Raw genomic sequence first — 16781 nt, 5'->3', positions numbered from 1 at the left:
TAAGGATGGAATTTTTCGCTTCGAAGCATGCGAGATGTTGCAAAAAAAAAAATAATTCATTAAAATGTTGCACTAAAGAGTAATTATTTAGCAAGCTGCCTAACGCTTTTATGAGGATCTTCAACGACACTTAAAGCTACTGTCATACTGTTTTCCTCATTTGTAACTGGCTTCACCCGTTCATGTTTTTCATAAATTACACTTCCTGTTCTCTCAAATATTTCTTTTAGTTTTTGAAACACTTGTGCTTGGGGATGTCTCATTTCAGGATAAAGTTGCGCATAAATTCTAGATGCCAAAAGGCTATTTCTTTCAGCAGCTCCAAGGGCATATATCATATCAACAAATTCCTCACGAGGAAAATTCATATTGATTACAAAATGAACAATAAAAATTAAAAATCGATTAACTAATTCACTGATAATTTCTAAAATGGTTTTTGAAGAAAAAACATTGATCTTGTCTACTGCTGTCATAAAACTAATAATCTGACAATTATTATTTGACATTTAAACCAATGTTTTTAAGCAATCTTGATCACAACTTAAATAATACCCGTTGTATGCATAGTGTTTTACAGAAAAGTTAAAATATCTCAAAAAGTACTTGGTTTAGCTATAGGACATATTAAATAAACAATGAAGGTATTTGAGGAACAGACTTAATTAGATAAAAATATACAGGGTGTTCCATTTGAAAAATTTGAGATATTGCGTATTTAATTTCAGCAAGTTTGAAAGTTCTTTAAAAACACCCTGTATTAAAAAATTACAAATTATCATAGTCAGCCTAGAGGAGGTACCCTAGACTAACTGTGGTACAAGTTTCATAGGCGCAAAATAAATTTTAAGTTAATTATGATTTTTTAAACGAACCCTCTAAAAAGCAAAAAATAACATACAAAATTAATTACGTTGCAACGCCGCACGGAAATTTTAAAAACGTTATACCAAAGTAAAGTACTCTTTTTGCCTCACATTTTAGTACCATAATATACAGGGCGTACCATTAAAAAAAAATCATATTTTATAGTAACTTTTTTGTGACACACCCAGTATACATAAAAATATTTTTTGTTTGTAGGTTTTTGTCAACCCTACAACTTTGCTGTAGAACTTTTTTCTCTACCTCGTATAGTTAAGGCACTATCTTAGCCGTACACCTTGTTGGCACACCCTGTATATTATATTTGTTCTGTTCTTGTCGTCACCTCAATTTCACTTTATTGATTAGTTTAATACTTTCTTTGATTTAGTTTAGTTCTATAAGTTATATTCTTAAGTGCATTCCAAGTATCGCTTCTTGGTGTTAATATTTTTTTGTTTTACATAATGAATTTTGAGATTTGCCTTATTTCCTCGCCTCTCCCTATAATATTTCCTTACTTGCTATTCTTTACTTTTACTACAAACCTGGTACATACCCAAATAATACGTCACACGCGAGTACCGAAAAGACTGACACTGGAATCGAGGTGAAAAACACTCGGTACTAGATCGTCTTACTGTTAATAACCATTTTTACGACCAGTGTTCGCGCGGCCTTCCGCAAAAACCTCCTGTGTTATCCTGATCCTGACTGACCCCTAGATAAGTCTTTTTACTTTTAATTTCATTCAATCACTTTTATATTTTTCGTGCTAAGTCAGCAGGCTGTGGTGTAAAACCGTCCAAAGGTACATGAACCATCGCAACCTATAAATTTTACAGTCTATAGGGCCTCAATTGATTGAAACCCTTTGCTAATCAATGGCACCCTATTAAACAATATTATATTATTATCTATTATTCTTAGAATATTATTTTCTAACAAAATACGTAATAATATACCAATTGTCCAATTTAAAATAAAAAAGTTAGTGTCACTTCGTGTTAAACCGGAAGTGACGAAAATTGATAGAATATGTCAAAAGATGCTCTTATAACTATTCTATCGATATACCAAATTTAATTTGTTTATCTTGAAAAGTAAAAAAGTTATTAAGTGTTTCCTTTTTCCTGTGTCACCCGGTATTTGTACGTGCTTATAAAATATAATTTTTAATACATTAAACGCTTTTTAACGCCTATTTCTATTAGAGACTGTTTAGATACAGTCAATAAACATATTCAGAAAAAAAAATAAAAACCTAATATAAAGAGAATTCTGATGAAGGTGTCATTTTTATTATATTTGTCTTTAGATAAACTCCTGCTCTAGACTTTTAATTGACAGCAAAGTAACTTTGGGTCTTGGAGGCGTCACAATCGTATTAGCTTCCGTTATTTCGTCTGTTGGGCTATTTGGCTTTTTGGGAACCCCGGCTACTTTAATCATTATTGAAGTCATACCATTTTTGGTCTTGGCTGTTGGGGTGGACAACATCTTTATTTTAGGTAAGAAATTAGTTTTAATAATATAAAAAATAGAATGTTTTCTTTGAAAAGCCATAGTTGCTGTATTTCGAATAATATAATTGATGATGTTTTAATTCTGACAATATTTTATTCCTCAGTTCAAACCCACCAAAGGGATGTAAAGAAACCAGGAGAAACACACGCTCAACATATAGGTCGTACTTTGGGTCAAGTGGGTCCAAGTATGTTACTGACAAGTGTCTCGGAAAGTTGCTGCTTCTTCTTGGGTAGTTTATCGGACATGCCTGCGGTTAGAGCGTTCGCTTTGTATGCAGGAATGGCGTTGTTGTTTGATTTTTTGCTGCAGATAACCTGTTTCGTCAGTTTGTTGAGTTTGGATACAATTCGACAGACTTCCAATAGGTAAGACACATACTTGTTATTTTTTTAAATTTTTTATTGACTTTTAAGGTATCGAATACATTTGTCATTAATATCAACTTTTTAGAAAGTGTAATTACAATTACAAATAAATGAACAAATTAATTTGTACTTTGTACCATAAATACACACTCTATTTGATAAAATTTAATTCCCTAGAATTAATAAAAGATATTTTAATCCTAAACAAGTTAAAAAGTACGTATTATAAACAAATAGTTTTCTTAGTAAATAATGTATAGTATAGATGTTAATATCTTTCGGAATGACCGTAAGAGGTAAAGCAAGGGCGGTGGTATTTTACATGCTATAAGGAAATCTATTAAGGCTCATACAGTTGGAATAAGTAAAGAATATATCAAATGAGCAAATCTTTGTTTATATATTTTGCCGTGGTAAAAAAATTAAAAGAACAATTTATCATCAAATTATTTATTTATATTCTTTGTTTAGAATTAAAAAAACTCCCATTATTTAATCTATAGAAACAAAATGGATATCCTTTAAACATTTTGTGCAATGAAATAGCAGTGAATTAAAAAAAATGTATTATTATAGCTATGAGCTAAATTTTCCAGAAAATGTTGAAACTGAACATTGGTTAAACATAGATGAACATGTCTTTATTAAAAATTACACTACAATAGCAAGATTTAACAGAAGTAATTTATACCATGGAGGTACTATGATAATATCTACAAACACCGATTTTTCACCAGTAACTAAGTTTGATCATTATTTATCTGAAAAAGTGTTTGAATTTTCCATCGTTCACCATAAGTTATATGACCTCTATATTGTTTGTGTTTATAGAACACCTGACGCTGATGTACAGACTTTCTGTCTAAAACTTCTAAGTTTGCTAGAATCCATGCCTTTAAAAAGTAAATTAATTTTGTGTGGCGACCTTAATATTGACTATTCCAGTGTGTGTGTTGCTCAAGAATCTCTTCAGTCTATTTTCGATTCAATGGGTTTTTTAATGCATGTACATTCATGAACCAGAATAACTAAATATAGTTCCAGCATCATTGACTATATCGTGTCATCTTTTACTCTGAACTTCGTTGATTGTACTGTTCTCAATTCAGGTTTTTCTGACCATGAAGCTGTATTGGCCAGATTTACTATTGACACTTCAAGCAAAAATAATTTTCGTAAATTAGGCCGTATTTTTGGTAAAAAAAGTTCAAGGATCTATGCCAAACAGCTGACTGGGGTCTTATCTCTGATGATATCGATGGTGAGTTTTCTAGATTTCTAAAAACCTTGTCAAGTATTGCGAATAAGTCCTTTCCTTATAGACCCATCAAAATTAAGCATCATAAACCCTGGTCTACTAAAGGCTTACGTGTGTCTGCAAGGAACATGCGCTCTTTATCATACCTAAAAAAATTTTCAGACAGCATATTTTTTCATAATTATGAAAGGCTATACAGGAAATTGTATCGAAAAGCAATAAAAGCCGCAAAATATATTTATTATAATAACAGGCTGGCTAATTCTGGTAACGTTACTAAAGAACATGCTCTATTGTTAAAGAATTAAGAAATAAGCTGTCTTCGCTTAGCACTATCCCCTCTTCACCTGAGAATCTTAACGATTACTTTGTAAACGTGGCTAAACACCTAATGACTACTATAACACCTTCTCATGATCCACTTTCATATCTCTCTAATGAAAACTTACCTAGTTTCTTTTTTACCCCTGTACTAATAACAGAGCTTCAAAGTACAATAAATAAAATAAGAAACAAATTATCATCTGGTACGGATGGTCTTACTTTAAAAATGTTCTCAAATCTGCCTGATAACACCTTAAACCATCTGAGAAACCTAATTAACAAATCATTTCAAAATGGGGTCTTTCCTAACTGCCTTAAGACTGCAATAATTATTCCCTTGCATAAAGGAGGAGATAAAGAGCAAGCTTCAAATTATCGTCCAATCGCTCTCCTTCCAACATTATTGAACTCCCCATCAATTTGGCTTCTTGAGTAATAAATGCACTAATGAAGCTATGTTCTCCCTTTTTAACAGTTTTTCTCGAAGGCTTTTGATTGTGTAAACCATACTATCTTGATCAACAAATTACAGCACTATGGGTTCAGAGGAACGCCTCTCGAATGGTTTAAGTCCTATCTTAGCTACAGAAGTCAGCTTGTAAAGGTTGATACGACCATATCTTCTAGCAGACCAATAGAATGTGGGGTACCTCAAGGTTCAGTTCTGGGCCCAATTCTGTTTCTGCTGTTTATTAATGATGTGGCCCATCTTAACATTAGCGGCAAAATCTGTCTCTTTGCCGATGATACTAGCTTTACATGGAGCAATCCGGATGTTGCGACACTTTATGCAACTATTGCTAAAGACCTTATCAACACTAAATCGTGGTGCGATTCGAATCTTCTCTGCTTAAACATCTCAAAAACTAAAGTCTTATCTTATAAAGGTACTATCCAACTTGTTAACTCCATACACTAATAATTCTGATTCTTACATTAAAAATTCTTAACACTTTTTAGAAAAACTTTTTACAATTTCTTTTAACCCTCATGATCTATTGGTAAGTTTTGATGTTGTAAGTCTTTTTTACTAATGTTCCTGTTAAAAAACTTTAAATATTGTTAAAAATGAATTAGAGAATGATAATAATTTAGCAGAACGTACAACACTAAGCGTTAGTACAATTTTAGAACTTTTAACCTATTGTGTAAAAACTACTTATTGCCAATATAGTAATGAATTTTATCAACAAAACTTTGCCATGGCTATGGGCTAGATTGCTCTTTCACCAATTTTATGTAATATATTTATGGAAAATTTTGAATCTGAAATTGTTAATACGAATTTACAAATCAGTTACTACCTACGCCCTAAAACTCGGCAAAAAAATTATCAAAATTCTATGGAATACTGAAAAAGTTATTAAAAATTAAATTTGAACCAAATTTTCGTTGCTCGGTTATGTTTGCGGGTCAGTGTAGTTTGACTATTGTGTAGATTAATAGTTAGAAATCTTTAATATTTATTGTGATTTTTTTCTTTATAGATTTGACATTTTCTGTTGTCTCCGAGGCTCCAAGAAAAGTGAACCCGACGCACTCACCGGTCAAGAAGGTCTACTCTACACTTTCTTCAAATCCATCTACGTACCTCTTATCATGAACAAATTTATCAGATGTATAGTTATGATAGTCTTTTTCGGCTGGTTGTGCAGTTCAGTGGCCGTAGTACCAAAAATCGAAATCGGTTTGGATCAGGAACTCTCCATGCCCGAAGACTCTTTTGTTCTAAAATATTTTAAATTCCTGAAGGATTATTTGAATATAGGACCTCCTATGTATTTTGTCGTCAAAGACGGATTGAATTACTCTGATTTCAATGACCAAAATAAGATTTGCGGTGGACAGTATTGTCATACAGACTCGTTAATTATGCAAGTGTATATGGCCAGTCGAGACTCGAAGAACACTTACATTGCTAAACCCAGCAGTAGTTGGTTGGATGACTACTTCGATTGGTCAGCCATTGGCGATTGTTGCCTTTATAACGAAAAGAATGGCGAGTTTTGTCAGCATAGCTCAGATGACCGTAAGTTTTTATTATTATTGCATTTTTACCTTTTATTCATTTCAAAACAAAAATTATGTTATTTAGCCGACTGCGTTTCCTGCGACATTCAAGTAAACCCCAAAACAAAACGTCCAAACTCGACAGACTTTGAACATTATGTGTCATTCTTCTTACGCGACAACCCGGATGACACCTGTCCCAAAGCTGGTCATGCTTCTTATGGAGCGGGTGTGAATTATTTTATGAACCAAAGCACTCATTTATCTAAAGTTGGAGCTAGCTACTTCATGTCTTATCACACGATTTTAAAGACCTCTGCTGATTATTATGAGGCAATGAGGGGAGCTAGAGTTGTGGCTGCCAATTTGACCAAAACGGTAAAGAACAGTATTTTTTATGTACTTTGGTTCGGATCTTATGTGTTTATTATTTTAGCTTGGTGTAGAAGTATTTCCCTACTCGGTATTCTACGTCTTTTATGAACAATATTTAACAATGTGGCCGGATACTTTGCAGAGCTTAGGAATATCGCTGCTAGCCATTTTCCTAGCCACATTTTTACTCATGGGCCTTGATTTATTTTCCAGTATTGTTGTGTTGATTACTATTGCTATGATTCTGGTAAGTTTTAAAATTATATTAAGCGTTTATATCCTTCACAAAGTTAAATATATTTGAAATTTTGCATTCATGAAGTTTACTTTAACAAATAATATATTAGCACAGAAGAAAGTCTATGTTCTGCAGAGGACAAATTCAATAATCTATCAGTAATAGATAAAAACACATTTGGATCATTTTTTTAAATATTAATTTCGACCATTCTTACGTTTATCATAAAATATACAGTGAACTCCGGTTATAACGTACCCTCTAGGGTGAATAAAATTAGTACTTTATAACCGGAGGTACGCTATAAAAGAAAACCCATAAAAATAAATATGTAAAGATTTATTTGTTTTAATTAAAGGACTAAATTAACAAAAAATACATTCTAAGTATTAAGTACAAAAAAAGATATAATATTACATAATATGTAACATATAATATTAAAATAGGATACATATACATATGTAATCAAAATAAATCTGTACTATTTATTAGTTACGATTTTTCAAAAAAATAACGTGTTATTTTTGTTTGCTGATTTTTTTTACACAATTTGAAATTCTCGATGTGCTTCTCAACTTTTAACGAGGCTTGTAAAATTGTATCATCAGATCCGTAATCAGTATATTGTAAGAAATTCGTAACGGTTTTAATGGCACAAAGTGCTTCACAATAACTTGGAATGGGTTCGTTCACTGGTCCATCATCATCGCCGCTTTCGTTATCGGAACTTAAATCATTCGTTGAACAGTTTGATTCTATAACTTCGGCAATAATGTCGCAATCCGTTAAGGTCTCCGTTGCTACCAGATTATCGTCGATGGTCGTAAAATTATCTACAAGTTCAGGAAGATATTTTTCTACAATAGTTACGTCTTGGCAGTGATTTTGCAACCAATAACTTAGCGGAATATCCCAGTCATCATCATCATCATCAACACTTTTATATTTCTCGTACCACTGATTCAGAGTCAAGTCATCATCTGAATCAAACTCCTCGATCGATTTCACTAGACCAGCACGTCGAAAGCAGTTTTGAATCGTTTTTTGTGAAACCTCTTCCAAGACTTCGCAATTATTTTTATCGGGTCTAGAATTGTTAGATTGAACGTTTCCTCACTATCCAATGCTTGAATTAGGCGATACATAAAATATCTACGGTAATAGGATTTTAGGCATTTTATTATGCCTTGATCCATTGGTTGTATGACAGAAGTGCAATTGGGAGGCAAAAATTCTAATCTGATATTTGTCAGATCTCCATTCTTTGGATGAGCTGCACAATTGTCCATTAGAAGCAATATTTTTCTTTTTTGACGTCTTAGTTTTTCATCCCACTCTTTCAAATAATTAATAAAAATGTCTGAAGTCATCCATGCGCGTCTATTCGATTTATAAAAAAACAGGCAGGTTTTTAATATTTTTCATGCACCTCGGTCGTTCGTATTTATCAATGACAAGAAGTTTACATTTTTCACTACCTGTCATATTTGCACAAACCCAAACGGTGTATCTTAGCTTTGATTGTTTGCCTCCCACACCCTTTTCTCCTCTAAATTTCAGTGTATGGTCTGGAGTCATCTTGTAAAATAGTCCGATCTCATCCCCGTTAAAAATATCTTCACAGCTGTAATTTTGTGCAATACCTGGCCATTTCTCGGTTAACCAGTTCACCACAGCTTCCCTGCTAACATCTCCTGCTTCACCGGACACTTTGCCGACATTGATGTTGTGACGAACTTTAAAACGCTCGAGCCAACCCGTAGAGCACTTAAAATCTCCACCGAGTAATCTCTTAGATAAATCTTCCGCTTTTGCTTTTAAAAGTGGTCCACTTATAGGAATATTTTCGGTTCTTCTCACCTCAAACCATCGAATAAGAGCTTGATCCACATCTGGGCGTACGGGATTCCTAATTTTCTTAATTCTTTGCGATTTGTTTTCACTTGCTTACTTGATTTTTTCACGATTGCTCCAAATTGTAGAAACTGTTGTTTTTGCCATATTTTTCTTTTTCGCAATTTCCGATTTGTTAATGCCACTTTCAATACTTTTAATGATGTCTATTTTTTCTTTCAAATTTATAGCTCTGCACTTATCCGTCATTTTACCAAAAAAACTACTAAAACTCACTCGCACAATAACACGCAATTTCCAATCTAAAACTACCGGTCATCTCATTTTGCATGTTCTATAAAAATTCTCAGAGTCGAGAACTGGAAATCCCCGGCGGCCTTGGTTCCAACGCGCGACGACAGAGAAACTTCTCAGTATCGATTAATGGGAATCCCCGACAGAGGTGGAAAATTACTCTGCTTATAACGTACCTTTGTACGTTACAACCGGAAAATTACTGTCAATCGGGCAAAAATATTGATTGTTATAGCCGGAGTTAAAATTTTAGTTAGTACGTTATATCCAGTAAAATGACCAGACTATTTGGGCGGGTTCCGAATTATAAGTACGTAATAACCGGAAGTACGTTACATCCCATGTACGTTATAGACGGAGTACACTGTATAACACAACCGAAAAGATTTTTTTAAATCATTTTATGCTTATACATTTAGTACTCCCTTCCTCCATTGTTGATGTATTTTTAAAGCAAAAAAAATATTTTTTTTGTAGGCGGGATGTAAAAAAGTTACATTTTTAAATTATTTTGATATCTACAGGATGTTCACACAAGGCGTGGCAGAAGAATTTTTTTTTTCTTTAATAAAAGGTAAAAACACGAAATCTACAGCATCACAAATACATTTAATAAAATTACAAAGGTTACATGTTTCGCTCGACTAGAGCATTATCAGACCTAAATAATAATTAAAATTATGTAACCCGAAAAAAGGAAAATTCAACAAAAACTTACCATAACATACACAAAACACCTGACATATAAGTAAACAGAGCTTACAATAAAGTGGCACTATCTATGTACAAAGATCTTTGTACTTTTTTAATACAAAGATCTTTGTACATAGATAAATGTATTTGTTATGCTGTAGATTTCGCGTTTTTACCTTTTATAAAAGTGTATGAACAGCATCTTTGGGATAATGGATGAATTTATCGGGAAGAATTTTATGTTTTTCTTTATGGAACATCCTATATAATATTTAGTTTTCTGATTCTGCGTCAAAATGTAGACAATTTAATGTATTACATATACTTTAGTCAAGTAGTTTTTAAATTAGAGACTGTTGAAAATTGACTTTTCCAACTTATAGGATAAAATGATTTTCACATTCCTGTCTTATCGTTTTAAGATCTATCTCATGATATACATTTTTAGCTAGATTAACCATGAAGTTTTTTTTAACATTTTAAGGAAAAAGGTATTTAAAAATGTTTCATTTATTCTCCACTAAATTTATTTAAAAAAACTATAAATCCTATAAGTTTCGGACGTACAACATGTCCATCATCAAGGATACTATAAAAGAACGAAGGGAACTTATAAGATATAGATTAAAACTAATTTTTAATTTGGTAAATTACAAAGGATATTAAAAATAATTACACAAATTAAGGGGCTCTGTTAATTCATCTTATAAGTTCTAGTGCCTCAGACAAGGTTAAAAGATTAAAATACATTCAAATACATGAGAAAGGGACATAACTTGGATTTACAGAATCTTAAAACTACATAATTAATAATAGGTCAATAAGTAGATTAGGCTTTGGCTAGACTTCCCCTATGTACACTATTGAAAAGTACAAATTAAGCCATTATTTATTTATTAATAATACATTTATTGTTTTGTAAACAAGAACAGAGAACAAAAGAACAATATAAATTTTTAAACGACAGCGTGCGCCTTACTTAAAGTATGTAATTTGCAAAATTAGATTTTAATATTTTGGCTATAGGTGGCGGTACTGGAAATGACACTTATAAATAAATTATAAATTTTTTTAACTCTTTAATATAAGAGAATGAAAAGACATCATAAATTAGCATTAAAATTCAATGAATTAAAAAAGTGTGTGGATGAATGATTATTTGATCATTGACACATGTAATTTTTTATCGCTCTATCTCTAAAATTTCTAGTAAATCTAGTTTATTACTTTTATGGTAGAAATGTAAATAATTGGTGTCTAAAAGAGGATCGAAGTTATGGTTATTAAGATGTATGTGTCTAGCAAAATTGGATTTTATATTTGAAGGGCAAATATTGCGTTTTCTAGCCTTTTCGATCTCTTTACAATGTTCCGTAATACGAGTGGCGAATTGTCTACCTGTTTGGCCGATATGAAAAAGGCCACAGTTATCACTAGAGCAGTTTAGTTGATAAACATCAACCCAACCCAACCCAAAGGACAAAATACCTCCTGACCGAAATCGGGTGTTTTATCATCTAAACTGCTCCAGGGATAACTGTGGCGTTTTTTATATCGACCAAACATGTAGAAAATTCGCCGCTCGTATTACGGAACATTGTAAAGAGATCGAACAGGCTAGACAACGCAATCTTTGAACTTCAAATATAAAATAGAGCGATACAGAGTAATTACATGTATCAATGTAATTATTCTGTCCTTTTCGTTCTCTCATATTAAAGAGTTAAAAACATTTATGAGTTATTTTTAAGTGTAGATGTAATATTACCGGTAATATTACGTAATATTAAGGTAATTTTTAGGTAAAATTTATTAAAAAAAAAACAGCTTTTTAACTATTACTAGTTTTTTTAATTCAAAACTGTAAAAACATGAAGAAACACAAAAAAAAACAAGTCAGAATGAACTACGTAATAGAGTGGATAATGGTAAATCATCCTCATCATCCCCAACCTCTTCATCTGATTCTTCTTTCTCCTTGGTTAATTCAGTCAAGTCTATAATTTCGAAACCGAGATCTTCTTTTTCAATTTCTTCCTCAAAATCCTCAGTAGCTTTTTCTCTTCTTGAATGATCTTCTTTTAGTAAACTATAATTATGGGCAATATAGGTTAGTTTTCCGGCTCTTTCCACGGTAAACGTGTTTCTTCTTTGCCGATAAATAAATCCATAAGTACTAAACGTTCTTTCGGTCGCGGCTGTTGACGATGGTAAATTTAAAATGTCTACAGCCAATCTACTTATTTTAGAACTGGAGCAAATTCCTGCCCACCAAACATGCCCAGACATAGATCTTTCGCTGCAAATAACGAATTTCTTAGCAAAAAGATTATCACCTCTGTATTTTGTATTGTTTGTATATTTTGTATATTTTGTACTGTGCAAGTGCTTCCATAATAAGACCTACTTCTGAAGAATATTTTGGATGACGCCTTGCAGTTTCATAGATGAACTCCGTCGCAACTAAATTTTTAGCTTCAGTTTGTTGCGTACATGATGTTTGTTGCGTTTGATCGTCTTTCGGCCTTGCGCCTCGCGCCAGTAAAGCCAAGTAGAGCTGGGCGAATAGCGATTAAATGAGAGTATATAGAGTGAAAAAAAAACCCAATATTACCAATGTTACCGGTCTTGCAGTAATATTACCAAAATTACGGCTAATGTTACCTCGGTAATATTACCCTTTACATCTCTATTTATAAGTATCATTTCCAGTACCGCCACCTATAGCCAACATATTAAATTCTAATTTTGCAAATTACAGGTACCATACTTTATGTAAGGAGCATGCTTTGTCGTTTGAAAATTTATATTGTTCTTTTGTTCTCTCTTCTTGTTTATAAAACAATAGTTGTATTATTATTGACCTATTCTTAATCATGTAGTTTTAAGATTTTGTAAATCCAAGTTATGTCCCTTTCTCATATATTTAAATGTATTTTAACCTTGCCTGAGGAACTAGAACTTATAAGATGAATTGACAGAGCCCCTTAATTGGTGTAAGTAATTTCAATACCTTTTGTAATTTAACAACTTAAAAATTAATTTTAATCTATCTTATTATAAGTTCCCTTCGTTCTTTTATAGTATCCCTGATGATGGACACGTTGTATGTCCGAAACATGTAGGATTTATAGTTTTTTAAATGAACTTAGTGGAGGATGTCCGAAACACTTTTAGTTAGCTATTGATCTATTAACTCCACTGCAAGAATGGACTACTTCTTCAATTTTAAGGAAAAAGAGACAAGTAGCAGTAATCTTTATTTTATTTTATAACAAGTAGTTATGGCTGTGTAGCCTCTTAAAGTTAAAAAAAACAAATTTCATCTGTCTCTAATTCAAAAACGACTTGATTAAAATATGAAATGCATGACATCATTTTTTTTAGAATTTCACGAAGAATCTAAAAATCAAATAATTTATAAAATAACATACTTCTGAAAAAACATAAATTTCTTTTTTGTGCGGAGGTTTTTTCAACCTTCGACATACACACTCCTACACAAAAAAAGAAATAATTTTTGCTTCAAAAATATAGCCACAATGGAGGAAAGGAGTACTAAATGGACACGCTGTATATGGATTGCATTTCGGCTATCATATATTATGCATAATAAATGATCGAAATGTATTTTTAATCAGATTATATACAGGATGTTTTATTGGGAAATAGATATGCATGGTTACATAATTGAGTGCTGATAATACAGGGTACGAATTCTCGTGCTTTAAATCTCTTAATTTTTGAGCTACAGGATGTTAAAATTTAAAAAAAGTGAGTTTTTTTTATCACTCAGATATTTTTATAGAATTTTGTACACATCTTTTCAGCATTAAGAAGCATTTTTTGACATATACAATTTTTAAAAATGTTCACCAGTGACGTCCGTGCGGAGTATGAACTGATAATTTTCGAAGAAAAAATGATACTCAACTGATTTTTCAAAAAACCAAAACTATTTATGAAATCCTCATTTATTTTGGAACAAATTTGGTTCCTTAGACTTACTTTCGTACGATATACCATTTTCATGTAAGACAATAAAAACAAAAAAAAAATCTTAAATTCATCAAGACTGGTTTTCGTATTTTCTTAAAATTTAGTAGGCAAAGAGTAAAAACACATTTTTTTTTTGTAAAAAAATAATTTTTGACTTTTACTTGCTTATTTTTGAGTGACGTTCACGTTTTCCTAATATTAAATTTTTTTTGCCTTTGATTTTTTCAATTTCATTTGAAGAATCGCGATTTATATAGTAAAATGATTAATTCAAAATCTATAAGCAAAATGATAAAGGAAAACAAACAAAATAAAGGACCATATCCATGATATTGAATCAATCAACATCTACATAGCATATTTCTTGATGTTCATATTTTACTGTAGGAAATTTACCATGTTCTTTAAAGCATCCAAACATTCTTAAAACCGTTTTAAAATTGGGTGATCTTCAGTTGGGACGTCTTTCATATTCCACTTTTGCAGCACAAGCACTACCTTTACAAATAAAATTATTAAAACAGCTTTAATAGTAGCGTAGAGAGGAATTATGAGATGTCTTAAAGAAATATTAACAATCAATAATTGAAACCTAAAACTTTTTTTTATTAAAATTTTTATGTGGAAAAATAAACATTCCATTACCGATGAGAAAATTTAGCCTTCTTCTTAGCCCGTGTTTATGCTCTCCTGAATGTAGGCCCTCTTCCAAAACTTTCCACACTCTTATATCCCTAGCAGTCCGGATACAATTTCTTCCTGCAACATTTTTGATATTGGGTCGTATTAATAAAGTAAAGCACATGCTTTTACTCTACCTCTGTCTTTTTTTGTTGCATTAAAGCGCAATGTGTTAATCTCAAAAAACTGAAGCAAAAGCATGTGCTTCTGTTTTATTCATATGAGTCGTTTTCTCGCCATCGTCTCTGAGTTCTACCAATGGTTCCTCTTGGGCGCCAAATGAATATCTTAAAATATCTTAAAGACTTAGTACATCCGTTACTTTAGTTCTACGAATTTCCTCGTTGCGAACTTTATCCCTTAAAGTGATTCCTATCATAGCCTTCTCCATTGCTCGTTGATTGGTTTCCAGCCTATTGGCAAATTTGCGGGTAATTGCCGTTATCCCGATGCCATAGGTGAGCACCGGCATCACATAGCAGTCAAACAGTTTCCTTTTTAAATTTATAGGACATTCACGAGATTTAAGGATAAATCCTAGTTTGCCGAAAGCTGTCTAGGAAAGGCCTATTCTTGTAATTTGAGAAGATTCATTTTCTTTGCCAAACTGTTGGTGGTTAACAGTTACCTGTATATCTTCTGTACTCATGATCTTTATTTTGTTTAAGTTCATTTGCCCAATTTGTAACGATGTTCGATGAAGTTTCCAAAGCATGTTAAGTTAAGCTCTTCGCTAGTGTTGGCAATGACCACAATATCGCGTCTCCTAAATGGTTTAGACGTACTCCATCAATAATAATCCTGTGTTCTTGCCAGTCAAGTTGTCCCGGTCAGTTTTTAAATCATAATCCATTTTTACATGGGTGGAATTCATTTTATCATAATCCATTTTACATGGTTATTATACAGATCGTGTTATCGTGAGCTACGTATTACCCAAAATAATGGCAACACCGCTTGGTTGCGGCTTGCAGGCGGCGGAATTTTTCGTTTTTATTTTTTCAACCGGGAGTCAGCAGACCTCACTTTGCTGTGTTACTGCACGTTACATTAATTATTTTTGAGCGTTATTTTCGTGTTTTTTTTTCACTATGGCTGGTTTATACCCCTTCCGAAAGAGTTCAACTAATTAAATGGTTTTATGGAGGCAATTCGGCAGTACAATGTAGAGATTTCTTTTCAGTGACATTTGAGAATAGACCGATTCCTTGTGCAAAAACGGTTTTAAATGTGGTTACAAATTTTGAGACATCTTTTTGTCTTCAAGATTGTAAAAAATGCCACACAAAACGTCAAAAACCACCTGTTAAAGTGGTCCAGGATATAGAACGGCGGGAAGAAATGGTTTGCAGTAGCCTAGAACTTGATTCGACACGGTCCACTAGAAGTGTTGGAGAGGAACTGGGAATGAGCAATAAAACTGTTGCTCGTATCTGGAAAAAATATGGGTACAAATGTTTCAAGTATATAAAAACTCAGGAAATATTTCCTGAAGACCAGTGGCGAAGAATGGAATTTTGTGAAACCATGATGGAAAAGGCAAATGAAAACGAATATTTTAAAAAAAATATTTTGTTTATTGATGAATCTTCTTTTCCATTACATGGCAAACACAATCCTTCCATTGTTCGTTATTGGTCTCAGGAAAACGAGCACAGAAGTTTTCAGTTTTGTACCCAGTATCCTCAGAAATTGAATGTTTGGGCAGGTATTTTGGGCGACAATGTTATAGGGTAATTTTTTATTGATGGCACTTTAAACGCCCAAAAGTACCTTGAGTTGCTGCAAAACCAAGTTCTTCCTGCCATTCAAATCCTACCTGATGTAGACCTGGGATCGGTTTATTTTCAGCAAGATGGCTGTCCTGCTCATAACGCGGCTAGGGTTAAAGAATTTTTAACAAATACTTTTCCTAACCGCCTTATTAGTGGGACTGACGATATTAAATGGCCTCCTAGATCTCCAGATTTGTCTCCAAATGACTTTTATCTGTGGGGTTACCTTAAGCAGACCATTTACAAGCATGAATTTAGTAGGCCAACAAATTTAGAGGAGTTGCGAAATAAAATTGTCGAAGGTGCCAATTCCATTTTACCTGAAACTCTTTTGGAGGTGCGAAATAGCTTTTACGATAGGTTAAGTTTTTGTTTAGCGAAAGAAGACGGTTTATTTGAGCCTTTTACTTAAAAAATGATATGTTGTTAAGTTTGTTTATTAGAGTTTTATTTCTGATTATTATATTTTTATCAGAGTTGATTTTTTATTTTTTATTAGAATAACGCTTTAATTTTCATTA

The 16781-nt window shown here is 32.5% G+C and overlaps 1 protein-coding gene across 5 annotated transcripts in view; it reads left to right on the top strand.

The window, feature by feature from the left end:
• The window catches only part of LOC126737741 (NPC intracellular cholesterol transporter 1), a 107199-nt gene that overhangs the window by 71482 nt on the left and 18936 nt on the right, over positions 1-16781 (top strand). For all 5 annotated transcript variants that reach the window (XM_050442758.1, XM_050442755.1, XM_050442757.1 and 2 more), the window contains 5 exons: positions 2183-2375; positions 2495-2759; positions 5829-6370; positions 6437-6729; positions 6788-6973. In XM_050442758.1, the coding sequence (XP_050298715.1) occupies positions 2183-2375; positions 2495-2759; positions 5829-6370; positions 6437-6729; positions 6788-6973 (1479 nt within the window). The remainder of the gene's footprint in view (positions 1-2182; positions 2376-2494; positions 2760-5828; positions 6371-6436; positions 6730-6787; positions 6974-16781) is intronic.

The sequence above is a fragment of the Anthonomus grandis genome, chromosome 6 (assembly GCF_022605725.1).
Source record: "Anthonomus grandis grandis chromosome 6, icAntGran1.3, whole genome shotgun sequence".
NCBI lineage: Eukaryota > Metazoa > Arthropoda > Insecta > Coleoptera > Curculionidae > Anthonomus > Anthonomus grandis.
Note: the sequence above shows the minus strand (reverse complement) of the source record. Positions and strands in the feature narration are given on the sequence as shown.